This window comes from Perca flavescens, chromosome 17 (genome assembly GCF_004354835.1).
Source record: "Perca flavescens isolate YP-PL-M2 chromosome 17, PFLA_1.0, whole genome shotgun sequence".
NCBI classification, from domain to species: Eukaryota; Metazoa; Chordata; class Actinopteri; order Perciformes; family Percidae; genus Perca; species Perca flavescens.
The window spans coordinates 18,621,692-18,647,276 of NC_041347.1; the positions used below are offsets into that span (position 1 = coordinate 18,621,692).

Here is a 25,585-nt window from a genome sequence, read left to right on the forward strand (position 1 = left end):
TGTGCACTTGGTTCTGGTTCTGGGATGTATCACTGGTTACGTTTATGTAGACAGTAGAATGTATTGCTTTACAAAGTTCGTACACAGTTCTTTACATTAAACTTTGATAATGTACCTTCTAATTAGCTATACATAGTCTATATCCTTGACGTTCCACTTCCGGGATTGCTCCGTGGAAATTCCGCATGATTTCACTCATTTAAGCCGGATATCCGTTGCCTTGGGCTTCCTTTGTGTCGGCATTTTAAACTCCGGTCAATTTATGAGGACTATGGTTAACCTTTTCTCGGATCTCAGTTGCCTTGGGCTTCCTTTGTTTTGGCATTTTAAACTCCGGTCAATTTATGAGGACTATGGTTAACCTTTTCTCAGATCTCTGCAGGGTAAATCCAGACAGCTAGCTAGACTATCTGTCCAATCTGAGTTTTCTGTTGCACAACTAAAACAACTTTTGAACTTACACATGGTCCACCAAAACAAGTTCCTTCACGAAGCTATTTTGCCGAGGTGCCGTTGCTCCGTACGATTGTGATTGGTAATTGTAATTGCCAATAAACCAGAGCATGTTTTTTTCCCATCCTGGAATGCTGTGGGGACTCGCCAGACCCTCATCAGCAGCGCTTCGGTGGATGAAGGTCTGGCAAAGCGAGATTAGCCATACAGTCAACACATCACTGCTTTCCACCTCTGGCAAAAACAAATTGATAAAGGGCTCAGTATGCTTCAAATGAAGTGTTTGTCAAATCGTCCGAAGGCATGGTCACATTACACTTCCAGCTTGCAAATATTCAAGTTTCATCTCTATTTAACTTTGACTATATGGATGTGCTCTGTCTGACCGTAGATACGCTGATGCAATGTGTTTGGAAATGGAAAGTTATTTTTATAGTTTCATCACAATGTTCAGCACATTGTGCTACATTACCAGTCAACAAACTGTAGCATTGCTCTCATATTCTGTTTGTGATCACTGTGATATTTATTTATTACCCACATTGGAGACCCTTTTTCTATTTACAAAACAAAAAACTCATGTAATTGTATCTTAACATTGTCTGAGCCTTTCCAACAGGCAATCTGACAATTGTAACCACATACGCAGCCACTGGCCTGGTGTGCAGAATTTCACACAATCATTGCGGGTGTACAATAGGGTGACCAGGTGTCCCGCTTTATGTGGAACTGGCCCACATACTGTATTGAAATGATGTCCTGCATTTTGATTGGCTCTAGTTTTCAAAGGTCAAACCTGAAAAACATACTCTTTGTCCCACATTTGGGAGTAATGCAAGTGAAACGCAACAAATGCCTTTGACAGGAGACTCTAAGTATGCAGCGTTTCTGCCCTTCTCTGTGATGGCAGTCATTTTGCCCCACTTTCAAGTGTGGTTGTTCAGAAAAGGTATAAACACTTATCATATTATATATTATATTCAGATGAAACATTGTACAACCTAGCTCAACACACTGACCTTTTAATATGAGTATTAAAGGCTGCAGCTGTCTCTTGTAGCATGGGGAAAACAATTGAAAGTCCCAATAGTAAAAGTAATAATAAATGCTACTCTGAGACATTTTTATTAATCAAAATATATGAAGAATTCTGTTTTAGTCTGAATTTGCATAGACAGCAAAAGCCAAAGTAAATGACAAGTGCAAAATTAAGTGCTACGGCCTGTTATCTTCTATGTATCCAAGCTTCTTATAAGTGGGGTATGAGCTATTCTAACTGAGTTAGGATACAAAAACATGCAAAAAAAAAGAATTGGGTTACTTCAATAACCAAATTAAGAGTGGAATTTCCTCTCTGTCTATTGTTTGGAGTAAGACATTGTAGAGATTCATCCAACCTGCTTTAATAATGCAGCAGTTTTGGAAGATTCTTTGACGCTGCAGTAAATCCAGCAGGTCAAGAAAAACTGCACTGGGCTAAGTGATCTGTTGCCTTTTTAAAGCTGCAGTAATCAATATTTTTTGTATTAACAATTGATCATATAACTAAGTTTAGTGTGTGCTTGTGATGGTAAACCAGAAGAGAGCATTTTAAGTGCCTTTCAGTTCTGGGTTTTAGTTTTCAGCCCCAGCTAGGGTTGGGCATCTTTTGGATTTTAACAATTCTGATTCCAATTCCAATTCTTCCTTTCAATTTCGGTTCTTATCGATTCTTGATTCAGATTCTTTGAGGGGTGGAGTTGAAATGGGTCACATGTCTATTTTCACAAATAAGAGGACATTTTGAATCAATGGTGGTTTGCGATTTTACCGGACTTTTTCAATGTAAATAAAGCCACACTAGAACGCTGCTTACTGTGCTCCAAGGATGCAACACAAGAAGCGCATGGCCGCTTCGGAAACCAAAACCTGCATATATTAAATTGGGAAGCGATGATTGGATTTGAAACCAAATCCTCTTAAAGGATTCCAAACGATTCCAATAAAGAAACAATTCTACTGGAATCGTAATTTTTGAAACGATTCCAAGTAGGTATCTGTTCTCGATGCCCAATCCTAGCCCCGGCAGGCAATTTCTTTTGAGTAAAAAAAAAGCTCTGATAAACCCATTGTAAGTAAGCAACTAGCTATTGAATATTATGAAGCATTTAGCAGCACATCTGCTGGATAAGTATATACTGTAGGCAACTGTTTGCTAACACTGTAACAACTGTAAAGTGTGATAATGTTTTATGGCTTGGTCCACTGTCTGCTGCTCTTTTGTTGCTAGTTGTTGCTAATTTCTTATTTGTTTACATGTCTGTCTGTCTGGGGCTTGGTGTGTAGGAGCTGAGGGAGAGGGTCCTGCGTGGAAAGTACCGTATTCCTTTCTACATGTCCACAGACTGTGAAAACCTGCTGAAGAAACTACTTGTGCTCAACCCTGTTAAACGAGGCAGTTTGGAGGTATTACCAGCATTTGCATTGTTGCATCTTCACAGTTAATTTGCTCTTCATTCAGAAATGTTTTTCACAGCAGCCCAAACAAACAGTGCTAATTATTGCTGTGCGTCATCACATAATCGCTGCTGCTGTTAATTATAAACCAGCAGAACACTTCACTTTACAGTCTGTCAGATGGAAATTTGGAAACATTCATCTGAGATCAAAGAGTGGTCTTACATAATTATTTGATGAAAGCAAGCAGAAATAATAAAGCTGGATGGAATTTGTTGAAGCATTGTAAGTAGGGCTGGGCGATATGGAGAAAATCAAATATCACTATCAATAATATATTTTTGGCCAAATACCTCGATATCGATACCGCAACGATATTGTAGTGTTGACTATTGGTGCTTTTCACAAAATATTTGATAAATAATCATCAGTAATGTGGATATAATGACTAAGTGGGTAAAAGCAAATAATAGAACAGTTACAACAGTCTGGTAAGTTAAGAAAATTACATAACTTTACTGTAATGCAGCCTTTAAAACCAGGAAAAGACTTTCAAGACACACAAAATCTAAGACGATATCTAGTCTCATATCACAATATTGATATAATATCGATATATTGCCCAGCTCTAATTGTAAGAAATAAAACTTGATTAATTAAAAACAGAATCCTTGCTCTGCACTTTCACTGCATTCGCAATATCAGGAAGGGTTGTAGCTTGTTTCTCCTTCGAAAACAATATATACAGTAGTTGTCAGTTCAGTTCAAACTCAGGCTGTCCAGAGTCAATACCACCCCTGTACTCAAAACCAGACTGAAGTTCAATAGTAAAGATTTCTCCACTAATAATAACCATTGATCACAGTGTTGTTCAGACCCGGCTGATTTCATAAAGAAGTAGTTTCTCGTCTGTTGTGCCATTTAACTTGTCATGTTGTATAATTACTGTAAAAGACAAGAGTCAATATTTATTATCTGAAATTGCAGTTGATCCAATTGTACTGTACATACATAAACTATAAGTATCTCTTTATTTGTCAGCAAATCATGAAAGACCACTGGATGAATGTGGGTCATGAGGAGGAGGAGCTAAAACCTTACATCGAGCCGGAGGCAGACTTCAGTGATTCATCCAGAATAGGTGTGTGTGTGTGTGTGTGTGTGTGTGTGTGTGTGTGTGTGTGTGTGTGTGTGTGTGTGTGTGTGTGTGTGTGTGTGTGTGTGTGTGTGTGTGTGTGTGTGTGTGTGTGTGTGTGTGTGTGTGTGTGTGTGTGTGTGTGTGTGTGTGTGTGTGTGTGTGTGTGTGTGTGTGTGTGTGTGGCCAGTATACTTACTTTGATTCACGTTAACTTCTATCTGCCATCAGAGCTCATGGTGACGATGGGCTTCCCTAAAGATGAGATCACAGAGTCTCTACAGAGCCAGAAGTACGATGATGTCATGGCAACTTACCTGCTGCTCGGCAGAAAAGCTCCGGAGGTCAGTTTGTTTGACGTACATCATGTTGACATCATCACCAGTAGTTAATGCAAGTGGCAATTTTCCTCATCTTGTGTTTCTATTTTTCAGTTTGAGGGGAGCGAACCTTTGACCAACAGCATCCTGGGCCAGCGACCGCGACCAACCAGTGACATCAACAACAGTTCCAGCATTTCTCCTGCCCATCCCAAGGTCACACGCAGCATCTCGGCCAATCAGAAGCAGCGCCGCTACAGTGATCATGGTGGGGATGATGATGGTGGTGGTGGTGGTGGTGGTGTCGTAGAGAAGCCAAGTAAAGTAACCTCATCCTTCCCAGCTCTGAGAGTGTGGCTGGCTGCATGCTGTGTAGGGGGAAGTTGCTCTCAGTCACTGAGGATTGGCCACAGATCAGATACCAGTATCCATCCTGTGGAGCTTTACCAGCTTCACTAGTAAATAGCTGAATAAAGCTGATAAAGCTTGAAAGTTTTTCTTGTGGGAATGATAAATAAAGCACATTTTAACGTTTTTTTTTTTTGGAAAAGGTGTACATCAAACCTGGACTAATTTGTTTGTTTGCTTAATGTTTGTTTTCATAATCAGTCTATTCAAATGTACAAATCAGTGACTCAACCACACCACTGCACTGGTTTTGTAGCAGCTTCCTCCTATGTCATGTGGGGCCATTGTGTCTGGCGCCATCTGCTGGCTGGCTGCCTTCCTGCAGCTCCCTGAGGAACTTCACCTCAAAGCATGAGGGGCGAACAGCTTTGCTTTGTACCTGCTCACCTTGGCTTCTAAAGCTGTACGGATTCTTAAACAATGTGTTGGTGCAGTGTTATATTTAATAGATGGGATGATGTGAAAATCTTGGCTTTGAGTGGCTTTGCTTGACGCTATTGTAACAAAGACACTGTCCTTGTTTGCTTGTTCTTTATTGTCTGAAGATTCCTGATAAGGGGAGCTGTAATAGTGATATGTCAGTTGGAAAAGTTATAAGCACGTTCTAATATGCGTGTCTCTCCTAGTTGGTCCATCTGTGCCCCCCGCGGTATCGTACACGAAGCGTGGCCAGGCCCTGAGTGTGGAAAGTGACCACAGGGAGGAGTGGGACGGAGGCGCGCCGGCTGGAGCTCAACACTTCTAAAGGAGACGTTCCCGCTTCACCACTGGGGGTGCAGGAGAGAAAGAAAACTACAAGTGCAGTGGGGGGGGTGAGGTGGGTGGGGGTGTGTGTGTGTGTGTGTGTGTGTGTGTGTGTGTGTGTGTGTGTGTGTGTGTGTGTGTGTGTGTGTGTGTGTGTGTGTGTGTGTGTGTGTGTGTGTGTGTGTGTGTGTGTGTGTGTGTGTGTGTGTGTGTGTGTGTGTGTGTGTGTGTGTGTGTGTGTGTGTGTGTGTGTGTGTGTGTGTGTGTGTGTCATCATTGTTCTATTTTAACTCCTTGAGTGAACAGGTTTTGCTAATACTCAGTCTAACGTGTTTTATCATGTTTTCTCTTTCCACGAACAGACCAATGGATCAATGACTCGCAGGAACACATACGTGTGTGAACGATCCTCTACTGACCGCTATTCAGCTATCCCCAATGGCAAAGACAGCAGGTAAACACGTTCACAGTTTAACTGCAGGGTGAGATCTAGCTCTCCATGTTCTCTGTGTTTTTCATTCCTGTCGAAGTCATTTTTCTGTCACATTTTCCAATTGTACAAATGACTGTTTTGTTTGAATATCTTGGTCCTTGGTCCCCAGTTTAACCGAGGTGTCAGGGAGCACCTCATCGACTGCAATGAGCTCTACACGACCTCGTCACACTAAGTCCATGTCATCGTCAGGGCATCCTTCAAAGAGCACACTGCCCCCCATCGATGACAACACAGAGCTGAAAGCCAGGTGAGCAGCCTGATCATCACCAATAACTGTGGCCATCACGACTGTGATGTGTGAATTTTCGATGTAAAAGTCTTTTTGTGGCAAAGATAGTGATGCTGATAGTATGATTCTAAATTACAGTATATATAGCGAGCATGCTGATACAGAATATTTTGCCACATGTAGTGATTTCTTCTATAATGTTTATGTTGCAGCTCCTCTCCGCGGGGTCCCTCCACCTCTCCGTCTGCACACAGTATTAGCACCCCAGAAAAGAACCGTTTCCCCCGTGGTACCACCAGTCGCAGCACCTTCCACGGTGCTCAGCTCAGAGACCGGCGCAGTGCCACCTACAACGGCCCCCCAGCTTCGCCTACATTGTCCCATGATACAGGGGCTCTTGCTCAGCAACGCAGGGGCACCTCCACTGGGATCATCAGCAAGATCACCTCCAAGTTTGTCCGCAGGTCAGTGAAGACAAACTGCTGCACACTAGGTTGTACTTACCTAACTTCTTGTACCTCACAGTTAAGGTATCCCTTTGACTACTTTATACTGCCTGTGTGACTAAAGTACTGGCATTTATGAGTGCTTCAGTTTTGAAGGAATTGTTCTTTTGATACTTAGTCAGACAAAGTCATAGATGTTGTTTAATGTATCTTCATGCTGTCTGAAGGTATGACTGATCTTTGCGTATTACTAATCACACTAAATGTCAGTTGGATCAAGTATTAGGTCTGCTCAGATTAGGGTAATTCCAATTTAGACTGGTCTTAATTGATTGATTGATTGATTGATTGATTGATTGATTGATTGATTTTTTAAAACTATAGGTCGTCTGCTTTCATTGTTAAAAGCTTTCTCTTTACATGCACCCACAATATGAATCTTAATATGCTTAATATGTTATTCTTAATATAGTAATGTAAAGACTAAGAGTCCACAGCCATGCTAGCTGCAGCAGTTTGGCACTGCAACATTTTGAACAAAATAGTTATATTCCCCAAAACCAAACTAAAGAGATTTAAGAAGTGCTTGTATTTAGATTACTTTCTGTAAACTTTTTCAGCAGTGAAAACAAAAAAAGCATCCCATGCTCTCTCTGCCTCTTTAGGACATATGCACTCTCTGATCTCCTTCCGAGTCCTTAGTGCTTATTATACGTCCACACTGTTACCCTTTGCTGTCAATATGAAAAGCAAAGGATAGGACCACATCCTGCATACAGCAGTTAGCTCCTTGTGTCACCTTCACGCTGGCCCATCTGGTAGAGGCTCACAGCTTTCTCTCCTTTTTTTCCCCGCATAGAGCTATGTCTTTCAGGTCGACCCGGAGGTAGGAGAACACAACGCTTGCTGCACCTGTCCCCCCTGTCCAAAAAAAAAAACTGTGCCCACTATGACCTTGGCCCGTGTTTCCTTAACCCCTTACATATTTGCCCACTACACCACATCCTTGCCTACTGACACCCTTGTTATGCCGTGTATTTCCCTCCCTTGTGACCACTGCTTCAAGAACAAACCTCACGGCTCACCAGCTTTTCCTGTACTAAGCTAAGCCACAGTATCAGCTTCTCAAATCGCTGGCTTTCCTCTCCTTACTCTCCCCCGTCTTCATGCTGAGCTTAATAGAAAAGATCAGGCATATTATGGAGGCCAAATCAAAGATTTAGAACCACTTTTCCACTCCTTACAGATCAGTGGGGATTAAGGAAAGGTAGTGTACAGTAGACGGGATGATGCATTTGGTTATTATGAAGGGGCTACAATCGTATGTGCATCAAAAAATCACAGTCACCTCATTGTGTGCTGAACCCTGATACTCAGGAGTGTGGATTCTTTCCTGGCATGATGCCTGACACCCCTCTCTGTGTCCAGTGATGATGGGGCTGGTGTTGGTAGTGGGTGGGGGAACCCATGTTGACATCAGCGTGTGGGAGTAATACTGTATTCCTGGTTTATTTCAGGGTGCCTAGTGAGGGAGAGGCCAGTGCCAGGACGGAAACACCAAGGTGAGAATTAGATTAAGATGTAGATTTCATAGAAAGCCTGTAACCAACCTCTGCCATCCTTTAATGTTTCACTCCATATCTTTTTCTGCTCTTTCTCTCTTCTTTCGGTCTTCTTCTGTTGTCGTAGAAGTGCTTCAGGCGATACTAAGGAGGACTGCGGTCGGGACTCCAAGCCTCGCTCACTTCGATTTACCTGGAGCATGAAGACCACCTCCTCCATGGAGCCCGCTGAGATGATGAGGGAGATCCGAAAGGTTTTGGATGCCAACAGCTGCGATTACGAGCAGCGTGAACGCTTCCTGCTTTTCTGTGTCCATGGCGACGCTCGCCAGGACAACCTGGTCCAATGGGAGATGGAGGTGTGCAAGCTGCCCCGCCTTTCACTTAACGGCGTGCGCTTCAAGAGGATATCGGGCACGTCCATCGCCTTTAAGAATATCGCCTGCAAAATTGCCAATGAGCTCAAACTGTGACAGCAGATGGAGTCCCAGTCAGTCTTCGGTGAGCTATGGTTCTCATCTCATCACTGGATTAGTGTTGATTTACAGGACAAAATTCAGCACTGAAGGTCCTCACCTTGTAGAATCAGGGTGGACTTGGCTGGTAACGTGCAATACTGGCCACGAATGTACTGTACAGGGTAGTGGATCAAAGAGATAACGCAAGGTTTAACCTCTGTGACGGAGAGATAGCAAAAACAGCTAACCATCCCCTTTTATTTTCTTCCGTCCGGCCCTCTGTCTCTCTCATCAGCCCGCTGCTCCTCGTCATAGCACACATTCATGTAACATATGCAGTATGCAACTGAAGATGACCATCCTGCAATAATGTTTTCAATCTCTTTTTCTAAACGCCTACTACAAGATCTACTCTCCTCGCTGAATAACCATTAAAATTACTGAAAGCTAAAAAAAGCCGCTTTTCCACCTGTGTTAAGTCAGTATATAGATCAGGCTGGAGCCCATACTAAAACTATGTAAAAAGAGAATTGTACTGTATGCATAACATCTGCAGGTACTGTATTGTATATTGATTTTGTGTTCTGTACAGAATTTTATTGTCAATACTGTCTTTTTTTCATGGGATTTCAGTTCTTTCCTAATATAATTGATGTATCTTAAAGCATTATCCTTTCGGTATGAGTTTTTTTTTTTTTTAAGAGCCACCTTATGAAAATAGTGTTTTTACTTTTATTTAAAGAGCACTAAATTATTAAGGGATGTGCTCCCTTGCCTTTTACGTTGTATTTTATTTGCCTATGGAAAAAAAACACTAAGTTGCACCACATAGACTTGAGTAGTAACTTCAGTTAAAACTGAAAATGTGTTCACTTTATTTTCTCTCAGCAGTAGGTAGGTGATTTGGAGATCCTGCTGCAGTTGCACAAGTTTTCCAGGATGATGTGTATGAACATGAGAGTATGCACCTGTATTTCTTTCATGTTAGTTTGGTAGTCCTCAGTTACAAAAGAAGCAGGGTTTAAATTGGTTTACTTTAGAAAGCGAAGAACAGGATGTCTTTGTCCTAAGGATGGACGATGCATGAAAAGTCAAAAACAATCACTATGAAAGAGGCAGTCTGTCTCGTGGAGCCTTTCTAAAGGGCCTGGTTTAGTCCTGCCACCAGTGTGATTGTGCAGGTACTCGTGTATCTCCTTGCTTGTGTATTTTTTTTTCTTTTTTTTTAATTCAGCGGATTTTATTGTATTTATTCCATTACATTGTAATGTGCTGCTTTGTAGAATTGAGGCGTGCACTTTGTTGGAGAAAATAAAAAGGATTTTATTTGTTTGTATTTATTTTATTTTATTTCTCAGATCTGAATCCATAGTTACACAGCTAACTTCAAGACGACAATTTCCCTCAAGCGATGAAGTAGATGTGTTAGTGCGAGTTGTTTTGCTTCGAGGACTGGGTGTTGGCATTCACTCTGAAGCAACATGCTACACAGTGCCAGCAGGGAGCTCAGATGAGATGTAACCGTTAATAATGTAAACCTTTATTGAATCTAAATAGCATATTAGTCAATAACTTAATCCTAATCATGACACAATTGATGTGTTTTGCATACATGTTAGTGAAAGGTAAAGCATTATGAACAATATCCTCAGTTTTTCATTTCAGGTCCTTTAAGTGTGTGAAAATAGTTCCTGTGTGTGTGCCCCAAATGTTTTCCATACTTCTTATGAAAAACAGTAATTCTTAATACTTTAAACATTATACAAACCATTAATGATAAAAATGCAAGGATTCACAGGTAGATTTTCACACATTTCTGTTGATAGTTTCCAAATTATAAATGTATTTTAAATCATTCTCTTTAACAAATATGTATCTAATCAGTGTAATCCTTCTTAAACTTACAAAAGCTTCATTTACAAATCTTTTAGCGTACAAGTGGAAAGACAGAAAAATGTAAACATCTCTTTTTGGCAGATTTGTTCAGTTAAACATGTTAATATGTTAAAAAGTACTATTTCGTTATTACTTTCTGTAGATAAATATATGAGCTTACAAATGTATAAACATTGCTGAGTCACATGAAAAGCTGAACACAAAAAATAACCTACTGGCAAGATTTAATGGATTAATGAGCATGGGGGATGCATTCATCAGGATGGGACGGCCTGTGTAAGGCCCTGGTCATGCATTAATGTCCTGACAACATATTGGGTTTAATCCTAACTTGAGGTGCATGCATTGAACTTAACATGCATCTCAGCCAAGTAGCTTTGGTTGAGATACATGTATTTATCTTTACATGATTCATGCACTGATTTTAATGGAAGATAAAAAAAGAAGAGTAATGCCAGCCTTGCTCAAGTTAGGATAAGTGTTGTTGCAGTGTTGTCTGGATCTGCTGCAACAGCCATCCCTAAACACAGAAAGCACTCAAACAACCACCCAACCAGTCAAGAAAACAATCACTCAGTTGCTCAGATCAATGACCAGGTGCTCGTAAATCTGAGTTTTCCCTTTGAAACTGGAAGCCAGCAGGAACTGCCGGTTGTCTATGGAGACTGGAGAGAAGGCCCTCGGCGCCTGGATGTTCACCTCCTGGAAATGGACAAACTCGCCCTTCTTGGTATCCCAGCGGTACACCTGGGTGAAAGAGTAATCGCTGCCCAGGATGGCGTACTGCCAGCTGGCCACAGAGAAGGGCTGGAACACCATGGAGCCACGAGAGGGCATGGTCTGCAATTCTCTAAAGAGGGCTCCATCCCAGCGCATCACTTTGGAGTCGCCGATGAAGCGCGTCAGACAGATGAAGAGGTCGGTTTTGACCTGAAAATGCTTCACGGCGTAGACGTCCTCCATCTCTGGGATGTCGGTGCGTCTGTCAAACAGCTTGGTGCTTTTGTTCCACTGGTAGATGACTGGCCTCTGAGAGCTGCTGGACAAGATCAGGTGAGGTTTGGAGGAGATCTCCATGTACTCCGCATCGGTGTCCCGGTACCACGGGTGGAGCGATTGGTGAGAGTAGAAGCCATTGCCGTTCCACTTGTAGATGGTGGTGGAGCCGGCCTTGGAGCTGTCTGCTATGACAAAAAAGGATTCTCCATCGATGCGGAACGTCTCCACATCGTTTGGTTTGCGAATTTTGAGGATGTCAATGCCTTGGAGCTTAATGAATTTGTTGGCAGAGGTGTCACGCTTATATATGTGTGAGCCACCAAACAACTGAGCCACAATGACAAAGAGCTGGGTGTCAATGACCAGAGGTTTGCAAATTACTGTGGATGTGCCTGGTGAAGAGAAAGAAAGGAGAAAAACATTACAGTTTCACTTGGTCTTAGATCCATGTCTCCATCTAGTGGCTCCTCCTCCAATCTCACCCCCTCCTTTTAGACTCACACAGCTCATTCACATAGCCTCGTGAGACCGTCCTGATCTCACAAGCTCCATGCGAAGCAATCCATCTGGCGGAGTCAGGTTATCATTCACAACCACATGACAGCATATTTGAAATTACATCTACTTACTGTCAATGTCGTCAAAGTTTCTAAAGACCATCTCCACATGATCCCACTCTAGAAAGCTGCATTTCCCAATGAAGGGCTGGGCAAACACCACATACTGGTCATTCCCGAAGGAAAATGCCTCCACAGATATGGATTCAAACTTCAGGGACTGGTAGGAAGCAAACTCTGTGAGAGAAACAAAAACACTATTTAAATAACATTGAAGAAGTCAGGAAAAATAAAGTGAAACTAAAAGTACTTCTTCTGTTCCACCTGTAGTGATGCAGTCGAAGGACTGCGGCGCCAGATCATTGATCTTCTTGTCCAGTTGTGAGGCCGGGCCTTTACAGTAAATCTGATCTACTGTCGCGTTGGTGCTGTATATCCACTCCACCAACCACTTCAGCTTACAGTCACAGGTGAACTGGTTCCCTCGAAGGTCTCTGAAGGGAGAAAAGCACCAAACTAACTTCCAACAGGAATGCTCTCAGCTTTTTGAATTGATTTTATTTTCAAAAGCTGCAGTCACTAAGTATGACTGTTGGCCTTGCTCTCTGGCCCTCACAGCTTCACTCTGTGCTCTCATTAATATCAAGAGGGACTATAAAGAAGCACTGAACATCTTCAGCGGGTGATAGATTGCAAACTATCTCTCGCTTCCTCACTGCAGCATGTAATTTTAATGGCGTTAAAAGCACCACCCACACATTCTTCAAGCCTTGGCTGAAGTGGAATAATGATACAGAGTTCTATATATAGAAGAACTCATAGTCCACGATAGCATACATTATAATTTTAGTTATGTAACATTATGTAATTTATCTCTTTGTTTCCAGATGATGCAAGACTGTAATTTATACTTACACTTTCGTCAAGGCTTCAAGACCTTTGAACAAATCTTTGGGCAGAGTCTCCAGATTATTGTAGGCCAGACTCCTGGAAAAGAGGAACAATGGATCAGAAATACTGCATATTGTCAACTGGCTAACTCAACTTTTCGATAGGTCATTTTAGTTGCTGACATCAATTAAGAGTGGAGTGGAGCAGTTCTTGCCTCCAACTGCAGACAAATACATGTTCTACTGATACAAACAGAAACAGAAAGCTTCCTTACATTCTTTCTTACAAAGAGACCATTAGTGAGAAGATTTTATATTTAAATCAAACAGAAATTGAATTATCATCCAATTCTAAGTACTATTGTTTTTTAATTCTTTTGCATGAGAAGCAAGAAATACAGTTTATACTTACAGATGCACTAGAGTTTTCAGTCCACGGAAAGCATGTGGTGAAATCAACTTGATTTGGTTGTTTTCGATGAACCTGAAAAAGGCGTTGAATAAATGCATGAGAAGGGAGACAATCTTTTGGAAACCTTTCCAGTATAAATTTGAACATTCTACTCACAGATACTCCAGATGAGGAAGACCAAGGAAAGCATCCTCATTTATAGATTCCAGGTTGTTGGCTGTGAAGAGGCTGTGCAGAGAGATCCATAATATTTCACTATTCCTGCTCACAAATTATGTTAACAACAAGCTGTTGTCCCACATTAGCAGCTGCTCTGAAAAAGATGGACCTGTGATAGAAACCCCCTCCTGTCTCCTTTACAGCAACCCAACTACATCAAAGACAAGGATCAGTGTTCTATTAGGATTCCTGCAGCCTTACATTGCTTTGAACGACATTGTGACTCAGTCAATACTCCACCCCAGTAGACAGGAATGAAGGGGGATTCCCTCTTCAAAAGAAGGGATTCCCCATCAATACATCTTCTTCTGAAACCGTCTGATGCACTGATACATGTTAAGACAAGACTTGGATGAATGCCCAGCAGAGAGACTATTCTACCCTGATATAAATAGGCATGTAGGGAAATCATTTAGAAAGGTAATTTTCTCCAAAGCGGTTATTGTTTGAGCCCGCCATTCAGATGGCTACAGCAACACCCATTTCATTAGGCTATAATGTGTAGTAGCATCATCATTGGGGAGATGTCTTTGCACGTTAAACATGGCGTTGATCACCTCACTTGGGACTGACAGCATGCAACAAAGACTGAAGAACAAAAAGCTCCAGAGATTTCTCACAGGAGATGCAGGGCAGGTGTGTGGATGAAGCTCTCTTTCGGGATTTCAGTGAATTCAGACTTGACGAATGATCTGTGGAGAGGGGAGGACATCAGCAGACAGACAGACAGACAGACAGACACACTGGTTAGAAATAGACTGTCTCATACGAACTGTTACTCCATTCTGTTCCTTGGATTGGGCTAATGTGCAGCAGCAGCACATAAATACACGTCTTATTCTGCAGAGACGAACATGTTGTGTAACTCTCTGTATTGGAAAGCACTGGTTGGGAATCCGTTATTTAAATAATAATACATTTGACTTACAGTGATATGACATCGGGTGGAAAGCTGCGAGGGATCAGTCCTGCGCTTTCGCACAACGCGTTATCTTTGGTACATGTACATGATGAGGGACAGCGAGGCGGTCTGGCTCTCTTGCTGTCCACTACGAGTAAAACAGACGCCACTACAAGTACGCAAAGCCAGGGCGATCTTTTGGGAATCTTGCGTGTATTTTCCATCCTTGCGAACCGCTGCGGGCACGACCTGCGAGTCGACCAGCCCTACACATGAACCAGGGTCTCCGCTGTGGTTCCTTTTCCCACTGCTGCGGCTGCCTGGAGGCCAAGCGACGCGCTGTCCGCTCCTGTCCTGCACACTTTGGAGATGATTAAACCGTACGTCCACGGCGTTGCTAATTACGCTTCACCCCCAGACGAAAAATCAATATCCCCCCGTGACAAAAATCTGGCTCAAACTCAGAAAAATACCAGCTGGCGCGGTGACAACCGTGGTGTGAGGGCAGGTGGGGATGCCAGCGGGAGCAGACGGAGCATCTTCTCCATCCAAAACCACGCCTATGATTTCAGCAAACGCTCCACTCTCCGTGTCGACCTCCCGGAGCCCAGTAGGCTATACGCAACGGAATGGTGTAAATTTTCGTGAATCAGCTGGGGGAAATGATCAAGCTCTGACATGAGCCAGCGGATTGCTACCTTTGCGCAGACGCACACGGGCTTGCGGGAAGCGGGTGGGAAACCCGATTAAAATAAATTGGCATCATCATGGAAATGGCTAGAGCTGTAGTAATGGCTCAGTATGCTCCACTAGACTTCCAACATGCCATAGCTTGTATTATCATTGTCATTGTAACCCTGTGTTTTGCTCCATGTGTTCTCATATTTTTGTGTGCACATTTTAGTTTTATTTCCTGGTTTGCACGCGGTTTCCATGGCGACTGCTGGATGCAAAATGTGGCTGTCCTGTGATGAGGGGTGTGGGGAAGCCCTCCTGTCACTCTGACATCTGCTCTGCCTCAGTCAAATGAACCCCATCCCCCTCACAGACAAAGGACTTGGTCTTTGCTCACATCCTGCTTTTCTTCACCATTGTGTTTATTTCACTTCACAAAGCCACATAAGAAAGCTCCTTTATTTTCTTTATTGATATTATTAATTGCCATCACAGTTTTATTGCACTGTTGTCTGTGCCAGACATGACACCTATAAGGTCTTCTTATTCACCATCTAATATTGCAGATCCCTCCAGAGTAGATTAACTTGTTTATTCACTGTGCCTGGCAGGGCTGCATGCGTCAGACCATTCTGGGAAGAAACATGTTCAGGGAGTTTGAAAAGGTCTCTGAATAAATACATAGTGCTCTGGACAGTCTCTCTGTACCTGATGGGATTACAACATTTGATATCCAGAGTGTTCATGGTGATAATACAATTTCTCCTGTAAAAATGAAAGCTGGACATTTAAAAGGAGCAGGGCCATGCTCTGAGAGTTGTTTCATTTTATTGTTTAAAGGGCAAGGGTGGACGAATAAAGCGATTGCAAGTGAGGGAGATAAAGGAGGCTTACTTCTGAGAAATTCAGAGGGGACATGGAGGAGCTGGAGGGCACAGAAAGTATGTATTTTTTTCATAAGCAGCTTTTGAACAAAATGGAGAACAGTGGATATTATTGTTGTGCTGCAAGATGATGGGTAGTCTATGCGCTTCATAAATGCCTCATTCATCGCCAGAATAGAACACACACTGTCCAACTATTTGACCACAGCAATGTCCGCAGCTATTGATACGCCTGAGCCTGGTGTTTCTGACTGGTATGGACTTTTGATATCTGTGTTATCGGTTTTCTGCCACTAAAAACAAATATATGACCATATGTAAGTGCATGCCTTCACTAACATGTCTCTATAGCTTACTTTTTTTTTTTAAATTAAAAATAAATGTATTTCCAAAGCAAAAATTCTATTTTTTCTTGTTGCAGGTGCAAAATCAGGGTGACTGTCTTCCCTGATGGTCTGACTTCCCCACTAGAGGGAAATGAGGAGCCAGTAGAGCCCTGATTTATTCTTAGCCCTTTAAAGGTATTTATGAAATTAAAATAAATAAAATTCTATATTGCATCTTTCCGTTCTTATTTCCTCTTTATGATTGTTAATCCTAAATTAGCTATTGTGATCATTATTAATACAGTTCTAAATTGCTGTAAATTAGAATTAACATTCAGTATTTTTCACAACAATCTATCTGACAATCATATTCATATTATGGTTCAAAATAGAAGAGGCCACCCTCTTGCGCACCCTCTCCACCAGTGAAAGCAGCACATTATGTGAGCATACTCTTGTTTTGCTGTTTGACCTCTGGACCTAGATGCTGTCTTAAGGCGTCATGTCAGTCCACAAAACTGGCTTACCTCCCATGACATGACTGCGGGCTTTGAAAACTGAGATGCACTCTGGTTTCTGTATGAAATATGAAGCCTGCATGCCACCTGTCAGTCTCATATCAACTTATACTTATGGCAGCGACACAAGAAAACACAGCTTCTTAAATTATATAATAACTATCTGGCACACAATAATTTACCATCACTGCAGGAAAGTATGTAAAAAAAATAATTCTAAGCAGCCTGAGAGCTGAACGTAAGTGACTGTGTAATCTCCATTTAAAACCTTAATAACTAAATAAGTGGATGTCAGGTTACGGTGAAGGTGCTGAAAAATATTCAAACTAGAAATGATTGTAATCTTGTACTCATTTTCTTAACATTTTGACTTTGATATTCTGAATAGATTTTTACAGTTGTGGTAAGAAGCAGAAATGAGAATACAGAGAATACATTCATTTTAGTAAATTTTCTTTGCAAAGGTTGCATTCTCTGAGATTCAAAGTTCTTATGTTAAACTTTTGTCTCAGAAAATAGAATCACAAGCTGTGTTTTGAGAAATCTAAACACATTATAATTGATGTGTTGTTCACACTTAAATGCCATTTCTCCTGTACATGGTGCAGAGTGTTTTCACATGACACCTTCCTGTCCTGTAAATGCCACATGTACTCTGCATACGCTGACTTATGAGCAGGACAACAGTATTTTTACTTTATGTAAGCAGGGGCTTAAAAAGAAAAGCCCAGGGACTTGAGGTGGCTTATAACCAAATCCAATTCAGTCAAATCTTCTTACATCTCTCACTCATTTGCCAGGGATATATTCTTGAAATTTTGAAAGCACTACTAGCACTTACAAAAAATGCAACTAGTACTTTTGTTTAGTGAGCTCTTTCTCTACAAAATAAAAGCATTTTATTGTAGTATTTATATACCAAAAGTATCCAGATATAACTGCATCATATTTGCAGCCTAATATTTCTATTCATATAATGTCCAAAGCAAAAAAAGTGACCTAAATATCCTTATATTATATTCGGTATAAATAGTTATAATGATAAAGTTCACTTCTTTTAGTACAAGAACATTTTCATAGTATTACATACAAACTATATGTGCTCAAGATTGGTGCCAACTTAAACTGATTCCTGTATCAGAGGATATATACAGTATATATAAAAATATTCATTTAGGGATTTTTGCGCATTAGAATTTCCTCACCTGTGAACACATGCTTGTGCGCATACACACACTGTACAAATACACATCCAGACAAACATTCATAAAATGGAGGTCTAGAAGATAACGCATGTCTTTGAATTCCCGCCAGCTTGACCTGTAACAGGAACAAATGAGAAAGACGGTGAGAGGACCGTTGACAATGCAAATGCAGAATGAGCAGGATTGAGGTAACGCCTTGGATTGTAAACATCGGCGTTCACCTTGTTCGCCTCCACCTTCCAGCTTTTTCTTCTCGTCTTCGATAGCCTTCATCTTGGCCTCATAGACATCTGCGAGAGCTCTCCACTCGCCTCTGTTGATATTCAGCCCATTGAACATGGGGGCAATCTCTGTGTGAAAGCGAGAAAACTCCTGCAAACACACAAATACGTGTGTAAGTGCAGATACAAACATACAGATTGGAATATATATATACGTATATATATATACGTATATATATATATATATATATATATATATATATATATATATATATATATATATATACTGATCATGTAAGTATTTTAATATGTATCTAGGTACCTTGTACACAAAGGAGCAGACAAAGTCGATGAAACCACACTGCATCTTAGGCAGCTGCTCAGCATGATTTCTGTCCATCATTGGCTAAAGAAGACAAAGCAGGAGAAGATGATTATTGTTATAACTTTATGACAAAATATACAGTGCAGGCAACATACCACAAACCATAGTTTAAAGCTCTTACAATAGGCTGCTGGTCAAGGACTGTCCTTTCGAGGTCTCCCTGCTCCCAAAATTCTGCTGCCACCATTAGAGCGACCTAAGACCACAGAACCAGGAGAACATAAGACCAAATGGGTGAATGATCACCCATAATCACTTTAAGTCTGAAGAAGGGGACACACCTTGCTCTGAACCTCCCATGGCTTTGTAATGGCTGACAGGTCACAAGCTGTCATCATCATTGCCCTGTGGAAAACACGACACCGTGGAAGAACATTTTTGAATGACAGCTAGAGCATCAACACAAGACAATCTAGAGAAATGACATGACAGAAATGGCTTTTTTCACATGATGAACTCTGCATTTACATGATAATTTCCTTCCTGGTTGCATTGTTGGAGATGTAGTTGATCTTGTCTTTCTCCTCTGGCATGACCTCCACAGCTTCCACAATTTTTTGGAACATTGTTCTCTTCCTGAAAGATGAGAAAGCTGTCAGATCTTTTCAAAAGTCCTTGGAAAATCCTGATCACGTATTACAAGTGTTACTATATACGTAGATGGAACTAAACTCCTGAGATTTCTTACTTGAAGTAAAGGGCGAGATCAGTGGCAATTATGCAAACTTCAAACAGATGCTGCACCGTCTCAAACTGACGCTTCTGAAGGTTTTGGAAGATATTCAGGTTCTGTGAACGATAGCAGAAAAAGAGATTAGATGGCAGCTAAGAGTCCCTAAATCTAAAAGGTACAGGGTGAAAAACATTTGCAAACAAATTTGGGATTATTTCAAACCACAATTACTGTTAAACACATAAGGACCCACCTCATCCTCCATCAGTGTCTTACTGTACTCAAGATGATGCCGCTCCATAATTGAGGAGCTGTGCAGTTTTGCCAGTGGGGATAAACTCCTGTAAGAGTCCACCAGAACATATGAGTCAAATGTTTGGATTTGATCATGTTTCTCACCAATGAATTTGTCACTGATGTCACCTAAAAAATGACCCGCAAAAATCTTACTTTGTCTGGTAGAGATTGTTGGTTCCTCTGTGGTCAATATCGTGGCAGAATCCGGCAGCTACCATGGCAAAGGCCTCGAGATCGGAGTAATACTTCTTCAGTTTGCCTGTCTGATGAGGAACAAAGAGGACAATCCTGTGTTACAACAAACAGTAGAACAAGAAAAAAAAAAAAACTAAAATATTAGTATGAGAAATCTGACTTACTAGCAGCAAAGCAAACATGGTTTGTCCAACGTTGAAGCCATGCCTCCAGTTGTGGTAGGTGATGTCACGGTATCCCCTGCGAACGGTGAACATCCATCGTGTCAGGATCTGCAAAAAAACAAAACAGAGCTGCAATGAATCTTTGTATTTGCATTGCCGGTTCAAAAAGTAGATCCAGTTAAAATCTTTAACTCAGGTCACATATAAATGTCTTTTAAGGTTATAGAGCAGTTGAGATAAGCCAAAGTCAGCCTTGCAAAATATACAATCAAAAATGATTGAGAATAAAAATCTCTTTACACTCAGAGAGTGGGGGGGTGCAGTGAATACAGGCATGTTTCCTGACTACTGTACACTGTACCTCAGCTGGGACTTTGAACTTCTCTACCACCCCCAGCTCAAAGAAGCAGCGGATGCCACACTTGATGAGTTCCAACTCAGACAAGGGGAAGTCACTAAAGCGGAACTCAAGCAGCTCCACCTTCTTGGCGTCAGGGATGTTGCCTCTCTGCGCATTGGAAAGTGCAAACACAGTCAGTAAGCCATCACAAACAAACTTGAGTTTATGTGGAGTATTGCACTCCACACATCAATGTGCTTACCAACAGTTTGTACATCTCCTTCTGGTCACAGTCCTCTGGTGCAGAGCCAAACTTGTCTTGAGTGTTCTGTGTGGAAAAGGTAGTTTAAAGGGAGCCCATTCTATTGATCTTTTTTTACAGTCTGGTTGAATTATGTAAGTCGAGTGTGGCAACAGCTTACCAGAATGGTCTGCACGTCATTTAGTGTGGCTGTTGTCTGGTACATGAGAATTTCCTGTGCAATATCTTTCCTCCACTCTGTCCTGTTCAGTTTGTCGTATGTGTCGCTATTCAGAGTGGACCAGCCAAGGAACTGGGTTAGAGCCTATGGACATGGAGAAATACAAAACTTATGTTACCATATATTACAGTAGTAAAAAATGTAATTAAGTAAGTCGGAGTGTATTTTAACAACATTAAAAAAATATAATATTGGGAGGCCATAACAGTAAAACAAGATAAAAATAAAGAGCTACTGAAGACAGATCATTTTCCGTACTTCTGTAATTTGTTCATCATTCTCGTCAAATGGTTTGCCATCACTTCTATTGTAAAAAGTGGCAACACCAACAATTTCTTCCTTTTTGTTGACAATGGGGAGGGACAGGACGTTCTTAATCTTCCATCCAGTCTCATCCACCATTTCTTTCTGTCAAATAGAATCAAACAGAATATTCTGATTATTTTAGTGATCAGTTGTGTTGTAAAAAAATAAATAAAAATTCATTTGATTAAATGTCAGTTGTCATTGAAGAGTGTTTCACCTGAAATTTGAAGTAGTCATCTGCTCCAACATTCATCATGTTGCAGATCTAAGAAAAGTCATCACATGTGTTCATCAATAAAACTGATTGTTTAACTACTGCAGGGTTTGCATAAAAAAAGAGGCAAAAGTGGAACTTACAAATCCATTTTCAGCCACATATGCTGGGAGTCCGCTGACCAGAGCCCAGTGGTCGGCAGGAGGGCCGCTGTGAGTTCAGGGAGGATGAGTAACTGCGTGTCTTCTTATTAGACTATTATCTCAAACTCTATTTACCTCAAACTATGCAAATAAAGCCGTATAACACTGTTGCTACAGTGCATCAGGATACTTACGGGATAACTTTAATCTCCTCTTTGTCTTCCAGCAAGTAGTCAATAATTTTGTAGAAGTTGATTTCCTGAATGTTTTAAACATAAAAGAGTGTTTTTTTTTTATTTTTATTTATCAAAATCTTCACCAATTGGTGAATAAGAATAATGTGACAATTACAAACCAGGCGTTGGACTTACTCTCCCATCAGGTGTTTTGGGGCCTTTGTATGGCTCCTGTTCTCCTAGTTTGATTGGCCACTCATCGAAGAATTCCTTGTGGAGAAAAGACCAAAATCATGTTTCAATATACTGCATTATTAATTCAATGAATTAAAGCTTTTTCAGACTTTCCAGTACGCACCCTTTCTTTGGTCATGTCCAGGAGTCCCACAGAGTATCTCTCACACTTGACATATGTCCTCACTGTGTACAAGGCTTTGTGAAACTGCCTCTCAATATCTGTCAGCTCTTCAAAGACTTTGCTGGCTGACCACAGCAACACCTATAGAAAAGAAAAGTATCACTGCTTAGAATTTGCACAGGAACCGATTAATATTTATTAAATGTGAAAATATTTTCAGACCGGACAAGTGGATTCACTACTGTGTATTTTTACCTGGCTTCTCCTGGACTCTACATCCCACATGCATGAAGTGTGGGCTTGGAGAGCGACCACAGCAGCAAAGTTCACATATTTATTAAAAAGCTATAATGAAAGAGCAAAGAATCATATTGGTTTATGAATGACATGTTCCCTTTCAATGTTCCTTAATGAAAACAGATACAGTCAGTTTCTCCAACAGATTTTCACATGGATGACCTCTAAATTCATAAATAGGTATGGGAACAAGACAAGAAAAAAAATGTCTAAGCTTTGCCTTCCTAAATGGATTATAAGTTGAGCTGTCACAACGGTGAGCCAAAGCACAGAGTCAAGCCTTTAAATATCCAGGTCAGAGACAGAAAAGCTGGTGGGCTAAAATTAGAAAAGTGATGAGACCCTTCTACTGGATTTAACTGCCTACTACAGGAGGTAAAACCCTACAGCCTTAACATCATACTTTTAGTTTCTCAGCCCAACTAAGTGCAGTCAGTATAAATACCCTCTTATATTTATGAACATCCTGTCCACTCACCTCCTGATCACTCTTTGAAAATGCATCAGCACCTTGTTTGTTGAGTGCCATGATGACACCAATGGGTTCCTTCTCACACATAATGGGAGCAGTAATCATGCATTTCGTGGTATATTTGTGCTGTTTATCCACAAAGTCACTGAAATGAGAGTCCTTAAAATAACAGGAGAACAGTTAAAAGTTGTGTGCCAACACACTGACCACAAGATAAATGTAAAAGAACATTACAGATAAACACAAATGCATGCTATTACAGTATACTAGTTACAAATCAGCATGAAGATGTGAGACACACTAAAACAGAAAATATAAATAAAGCTGACAACAATTAATGGTAATTATTCTGCCAGGGATCTTCAACAGGGGGTCAGGGACCCCTAGGGGGGCCTCAGAGTCAATGCAGGGGGGGGCCTTCAAATTATAAAGATTATTTTTTGGGCTTTTCCATCTTTAATTTTTGACAGGACAGTTAAGTGAGAAAGAGAGGGTGAAGACATGCTGGAAATTGTCACAGGTCAGATTCAAACCTCTCAGTATATGTGCGCCTGCTCTACCACTGACATATTATTAGCAAATATAAATCACCACTTACGATAGACTTACCTATAGGTAAGGTAGTCACTAGCCACCCACAGATACATATAAAATCATGCCAATTACAATTATTAAGCTATTTTAATAGTTTAGTATTCTATGCACAAAAAAAAAAAAAAAAGATGTATGAAGGCTTCAGGCCACACTACATACTTATAGTCCCAGTTTATTATGCAACTTCATATTATACAATATATGTAGTTGGGGGGGTCTCACTTTCAGCTACAGGGTCCTTGGCTTAAAAAATGTTGAAGACCCCTGCTCTATGCAGTTTAATAAGTCATTATAGTTACACAGTTTTAGTGCAGTTTGAACTGCACTGTATCTCTCCAGAGATAACATGGAGTCTTGGAGTTTAATAAAACAGAATTACAAGATGTATCTACTGTATGTTTCCTCAGATGTCTCATCCATAATACAGCCTGGTTTAGTCTGTTTGTTCCACAAAGCCCAATTGTTTTTTTGTTTTTTTCCCTGCTACCATAGTATCGGTTTGTTTTCATTAGCTCACCTTCTTGACATCAGCAATGTTCTGAGGCTTCTTGGAGTGTGCCGTCCATCCAACAATTCCCATGTCGGTGGGAAAAACAATCTCTGCATTGGGATCCACTAAATTCTTTTCAAATGGAGAATTGTGTGACACGTCGAAGAGGACCGTGGTCAGCTCAGGAATTCCGTTACGTGCCCTGTAGCCAAAGTAGCTGCAGCGATCGGCCTGGACCAGCAGAGCAATCCTCTGGAGAATTGTATGCAGGGCTTTTTCCATCGGGGTGTTGCCTTGCATCCCCTTTATGAGTTCGAATATGAACTCAGCCTCCTGGATGGTGGTGACATCATTGTAAGAGGCTGGGTCTTTGACCTGGACCTGGTTGTTGAAGGCACCAGTGATCACATCTGCCTTGACTTTCTTGTCGTAGTACTCCTTAGCAAACTGTGGGTTGTTGTCAAGGAACTTCTCTACAGTGTCTTTGTCTGCCATGTTGTCCAAATTTGATGAACGATCCCTTCTGCAGCTGCACAAAGCTGCTCCTCTCAGATGGGTAGGCCTACAGCAGAGCAGTAAAGGTGGCCTTCAGAAGATGTGGTAGCGCAGACTACTGAGACATTTCCAAAACTCTTATGTGGACACAGCTCCAAATGTAACAGAAGGTAGTGAGTGGCTTACTGGGTAAGGGGATCCCAGAGGAACTAACGGCCGTCATGCAAGGGTCATAAAGCCCCTGAGCTTTCTTAACTCCTAAATCCAGCCAATGGTCATTTCAGGTGGCCAATCCTATCTCTGGTAGGCCTAATGTTAGGGGGGTTATGACACTTGTAGTGTGACCTGCACTGTAGAAGAGGTCAGGAAGCAAGAAGTCAATCTATCTGATAACACACTGAAATCGCTGGCTCATCTTTTCTGTAAATGTGTTGTTATAGGGTTAGAGCAAGATGAGCACTTGATAAACTGTTTTCACATCAGTTTGTTTTTACATGATGCTAGCCTACCACATATGAAAACTAGGAAGCAGCCACAGAGGTAATGTAATTATATCACTGCTCTACAGCTGATCAATTCAGAACAAGGACTGACAGCTAATTCTGATGTCAGAATTCATCTACAGGCACTCCTCCAGAAAGAATTGAGTGTTTATTCCATCTGCCTGGCTTTCCTGGGCCAGTTCTACTATTGCAGCTACATTTAACCATTGACAGGATTAAGTGGGATTGTAAACTGTTGGTTTGAGTTTAATTATTCTTGTTGGCAGGCAAACTGCCATTCGTTATTATGATCTGGTTACTAGACACATACTCCCACACCAGATGACAAAAAAGGCAATGGCATGACTAAAAAAATGTCTTTTATATGAGGTGCTCCAAATTTGTTGCACAATAATACTTCAAGAAACAAAACACTAATCAATACTTTTATAGAACAGATTATTATAAAAAAAAAAATATGACTTCATCTAATCAATAATCTGTGCTGTATTAGTGCACACCACATTTATTATTTGGGATTTCAAAGTAAGATACATTTCTGTAAAATGAAAAGAAATGACAAAAAAATCACAAAAAAAGCAATGATTTATTATAAAATTACCTATCTTTAC

The 25,585-nt window shown here is 41.0% G+C and overlaps 3 protein-coding genes across 3 annotated transcripts in view; 1 reads left to right on the forward strand and 2 right to left on the reverse strand.

Annotated features, from left to right (window-relative positions):
* The window catches only part of LOC114571832 (serine/threonine-protein kinase MARK1-like), a 29,861-nt gene extending 19,838 nt beyond the window's left edge, over positions 1-10,023 (forward strand). Inside the window, 11 exon segments of the mRNA XM_028603031.1 lie at positions 2,779-2,898; positions 3,931-4,030; positions 4,256-4,368; positions 4,459-4,612; positions 5,379-5,463; positions 5,465-5,561; positions 5,859-5,950; positions 6,099-6,239; positions 6,434-6,685; positions 8,185-8,229; positions 8,357-10,023. Coding sequence (XP_028458832.1) covers positions 2,779-2,898; positions 3,931-4,030; positions 4,256-4,368; positions 4,459-4,612; positions 5,379-5,463; positions 5,465-5,561; positions 5,859-5,950; positions 6,099-6,239; positions 6,434-6,685; positions 8,185-8,229; positions 8,357-8,702 — 1,545 coding nt within the window. The 3' untranslated portion in view covers positions 8,703-10,023.
* Positions 10,024-10,121: 98 nt separating this feature from the next.
* Positions 10,122-15,266, reverse strand: LOC114571833 (leucine-rich glioma-inactivated protein 1). Its single transcript, XM_028603032.1, has 8 exons — positions 14,589-15,266; positions 14,281-14,352; positions 13,598-13,669; positions 13,442-13,513; positions 13,055-13,126; positions 12,464-12,633; positions 12,212-12,376; positions 10,122-11,974 (listed from the first exon to the last, which is right to left on the reverse strand). Exons 1-8 carry the CDS (start codon positions 14,783-14,785, stop codon positions 11,157-11,159), a joined length of 1,638 nt encoding a protein of 545 aa, XP_028458833.1. The 5' UTR covers positions 14,786-15,266; the 3' UTR covers positions 10,122-11,156.
* A 2,949-nt stretch (positions 15,267-18,215) lies between these two features.
* LOC114572356 (cone cGMP-specific 3',5'-cyclic phosphodiesterase subunit alpha') lies at positions 18,216-24,559 on the reverse strand. The gene is made up of 22 exons (XM_028603955.1): positions 24,004-24,559; positions 22,899-23,051; positions 22,379-22,468; positions 22,124-22,264; positions 21,961-22,035; positions 21,784-21,848; positions 21,590-21,656; positions 21,450-21,497; positions 21,185-21,334; positions 20,867-21,010; positions 20,707-20,772; positions 20,466-20,612; positions 20,105-20,212; positions 19,899-20,008; positions 19,702-19,789; positions 19,464-19,564; positions 19,244-19,351; positions 19,057-19,120; positions 18,897-18,971; positions 18,713-18,796; positions 18,391-18,541; positions 18,216-18,284 (listed from the first exon to the last, which is right to left on the reverse strand). The coding sequence occupies exons 1-22, from the start codon at positions 24,469-24,471 to the stop codon at positions 18,244-18,246; spliced, it is 2,544 nt and encodes an 847-aa protein (XP_028459756.1). The 5' UTR covers positions 24,472-24,559; the 3' UTR covers positions 18,216-18,243.
* Positions 24,560-25,585: the final 1,026 nt, after the last annotated feature.

Excerpts from the sequence above, each read along its gene's own strand:
- LOC114571833 (XM_028603032.1), bottom strand. The coding sequence starts at position 14,785 with ATGGAAAATACACGCAAGATTCCCAAAAGATCGCCCTGGCTTTGCGTA. Across the intron at positions 13,670-14,280 it reads ACACCTGCCCTGCATCTCCT|CCTCTTCACAGCCAACAACC; the intron begins GTGAGAAATCTC and ends CTCTCTGCACAG. Across the intron at positions 12,377-12,463 it reads CTTCGACTGCATCACTACAG|AGTTTGCTTCCTACCAGTCC; the intron begins GTGGAACAGAAG and ends TTTCTCTCACAG.
- LOC114572356 (XM_028603955.1), bottom strand. The coding sequence starts at position 24,471 with ATGGCAGACAAAGACACTGTAGAGAAGTTCCTTGACAACAACCCACAG. Across the intron at positions 22,036-22,123 it reads TGGACATGACCAAAGAAAGG|GAATTCTTCGATGAGTGGCC; the intron begins GTGCGTACTGGA and ends TTTCTCCACAAG. Across the intron at positions 18,542-18,712 it reads TCTGCTCCTTTGTGTACAAG|GAGTTTTCTCGCTTTCACAC; the intron begins GTACCTAGATAC and ends GTGTGTTTGCAG.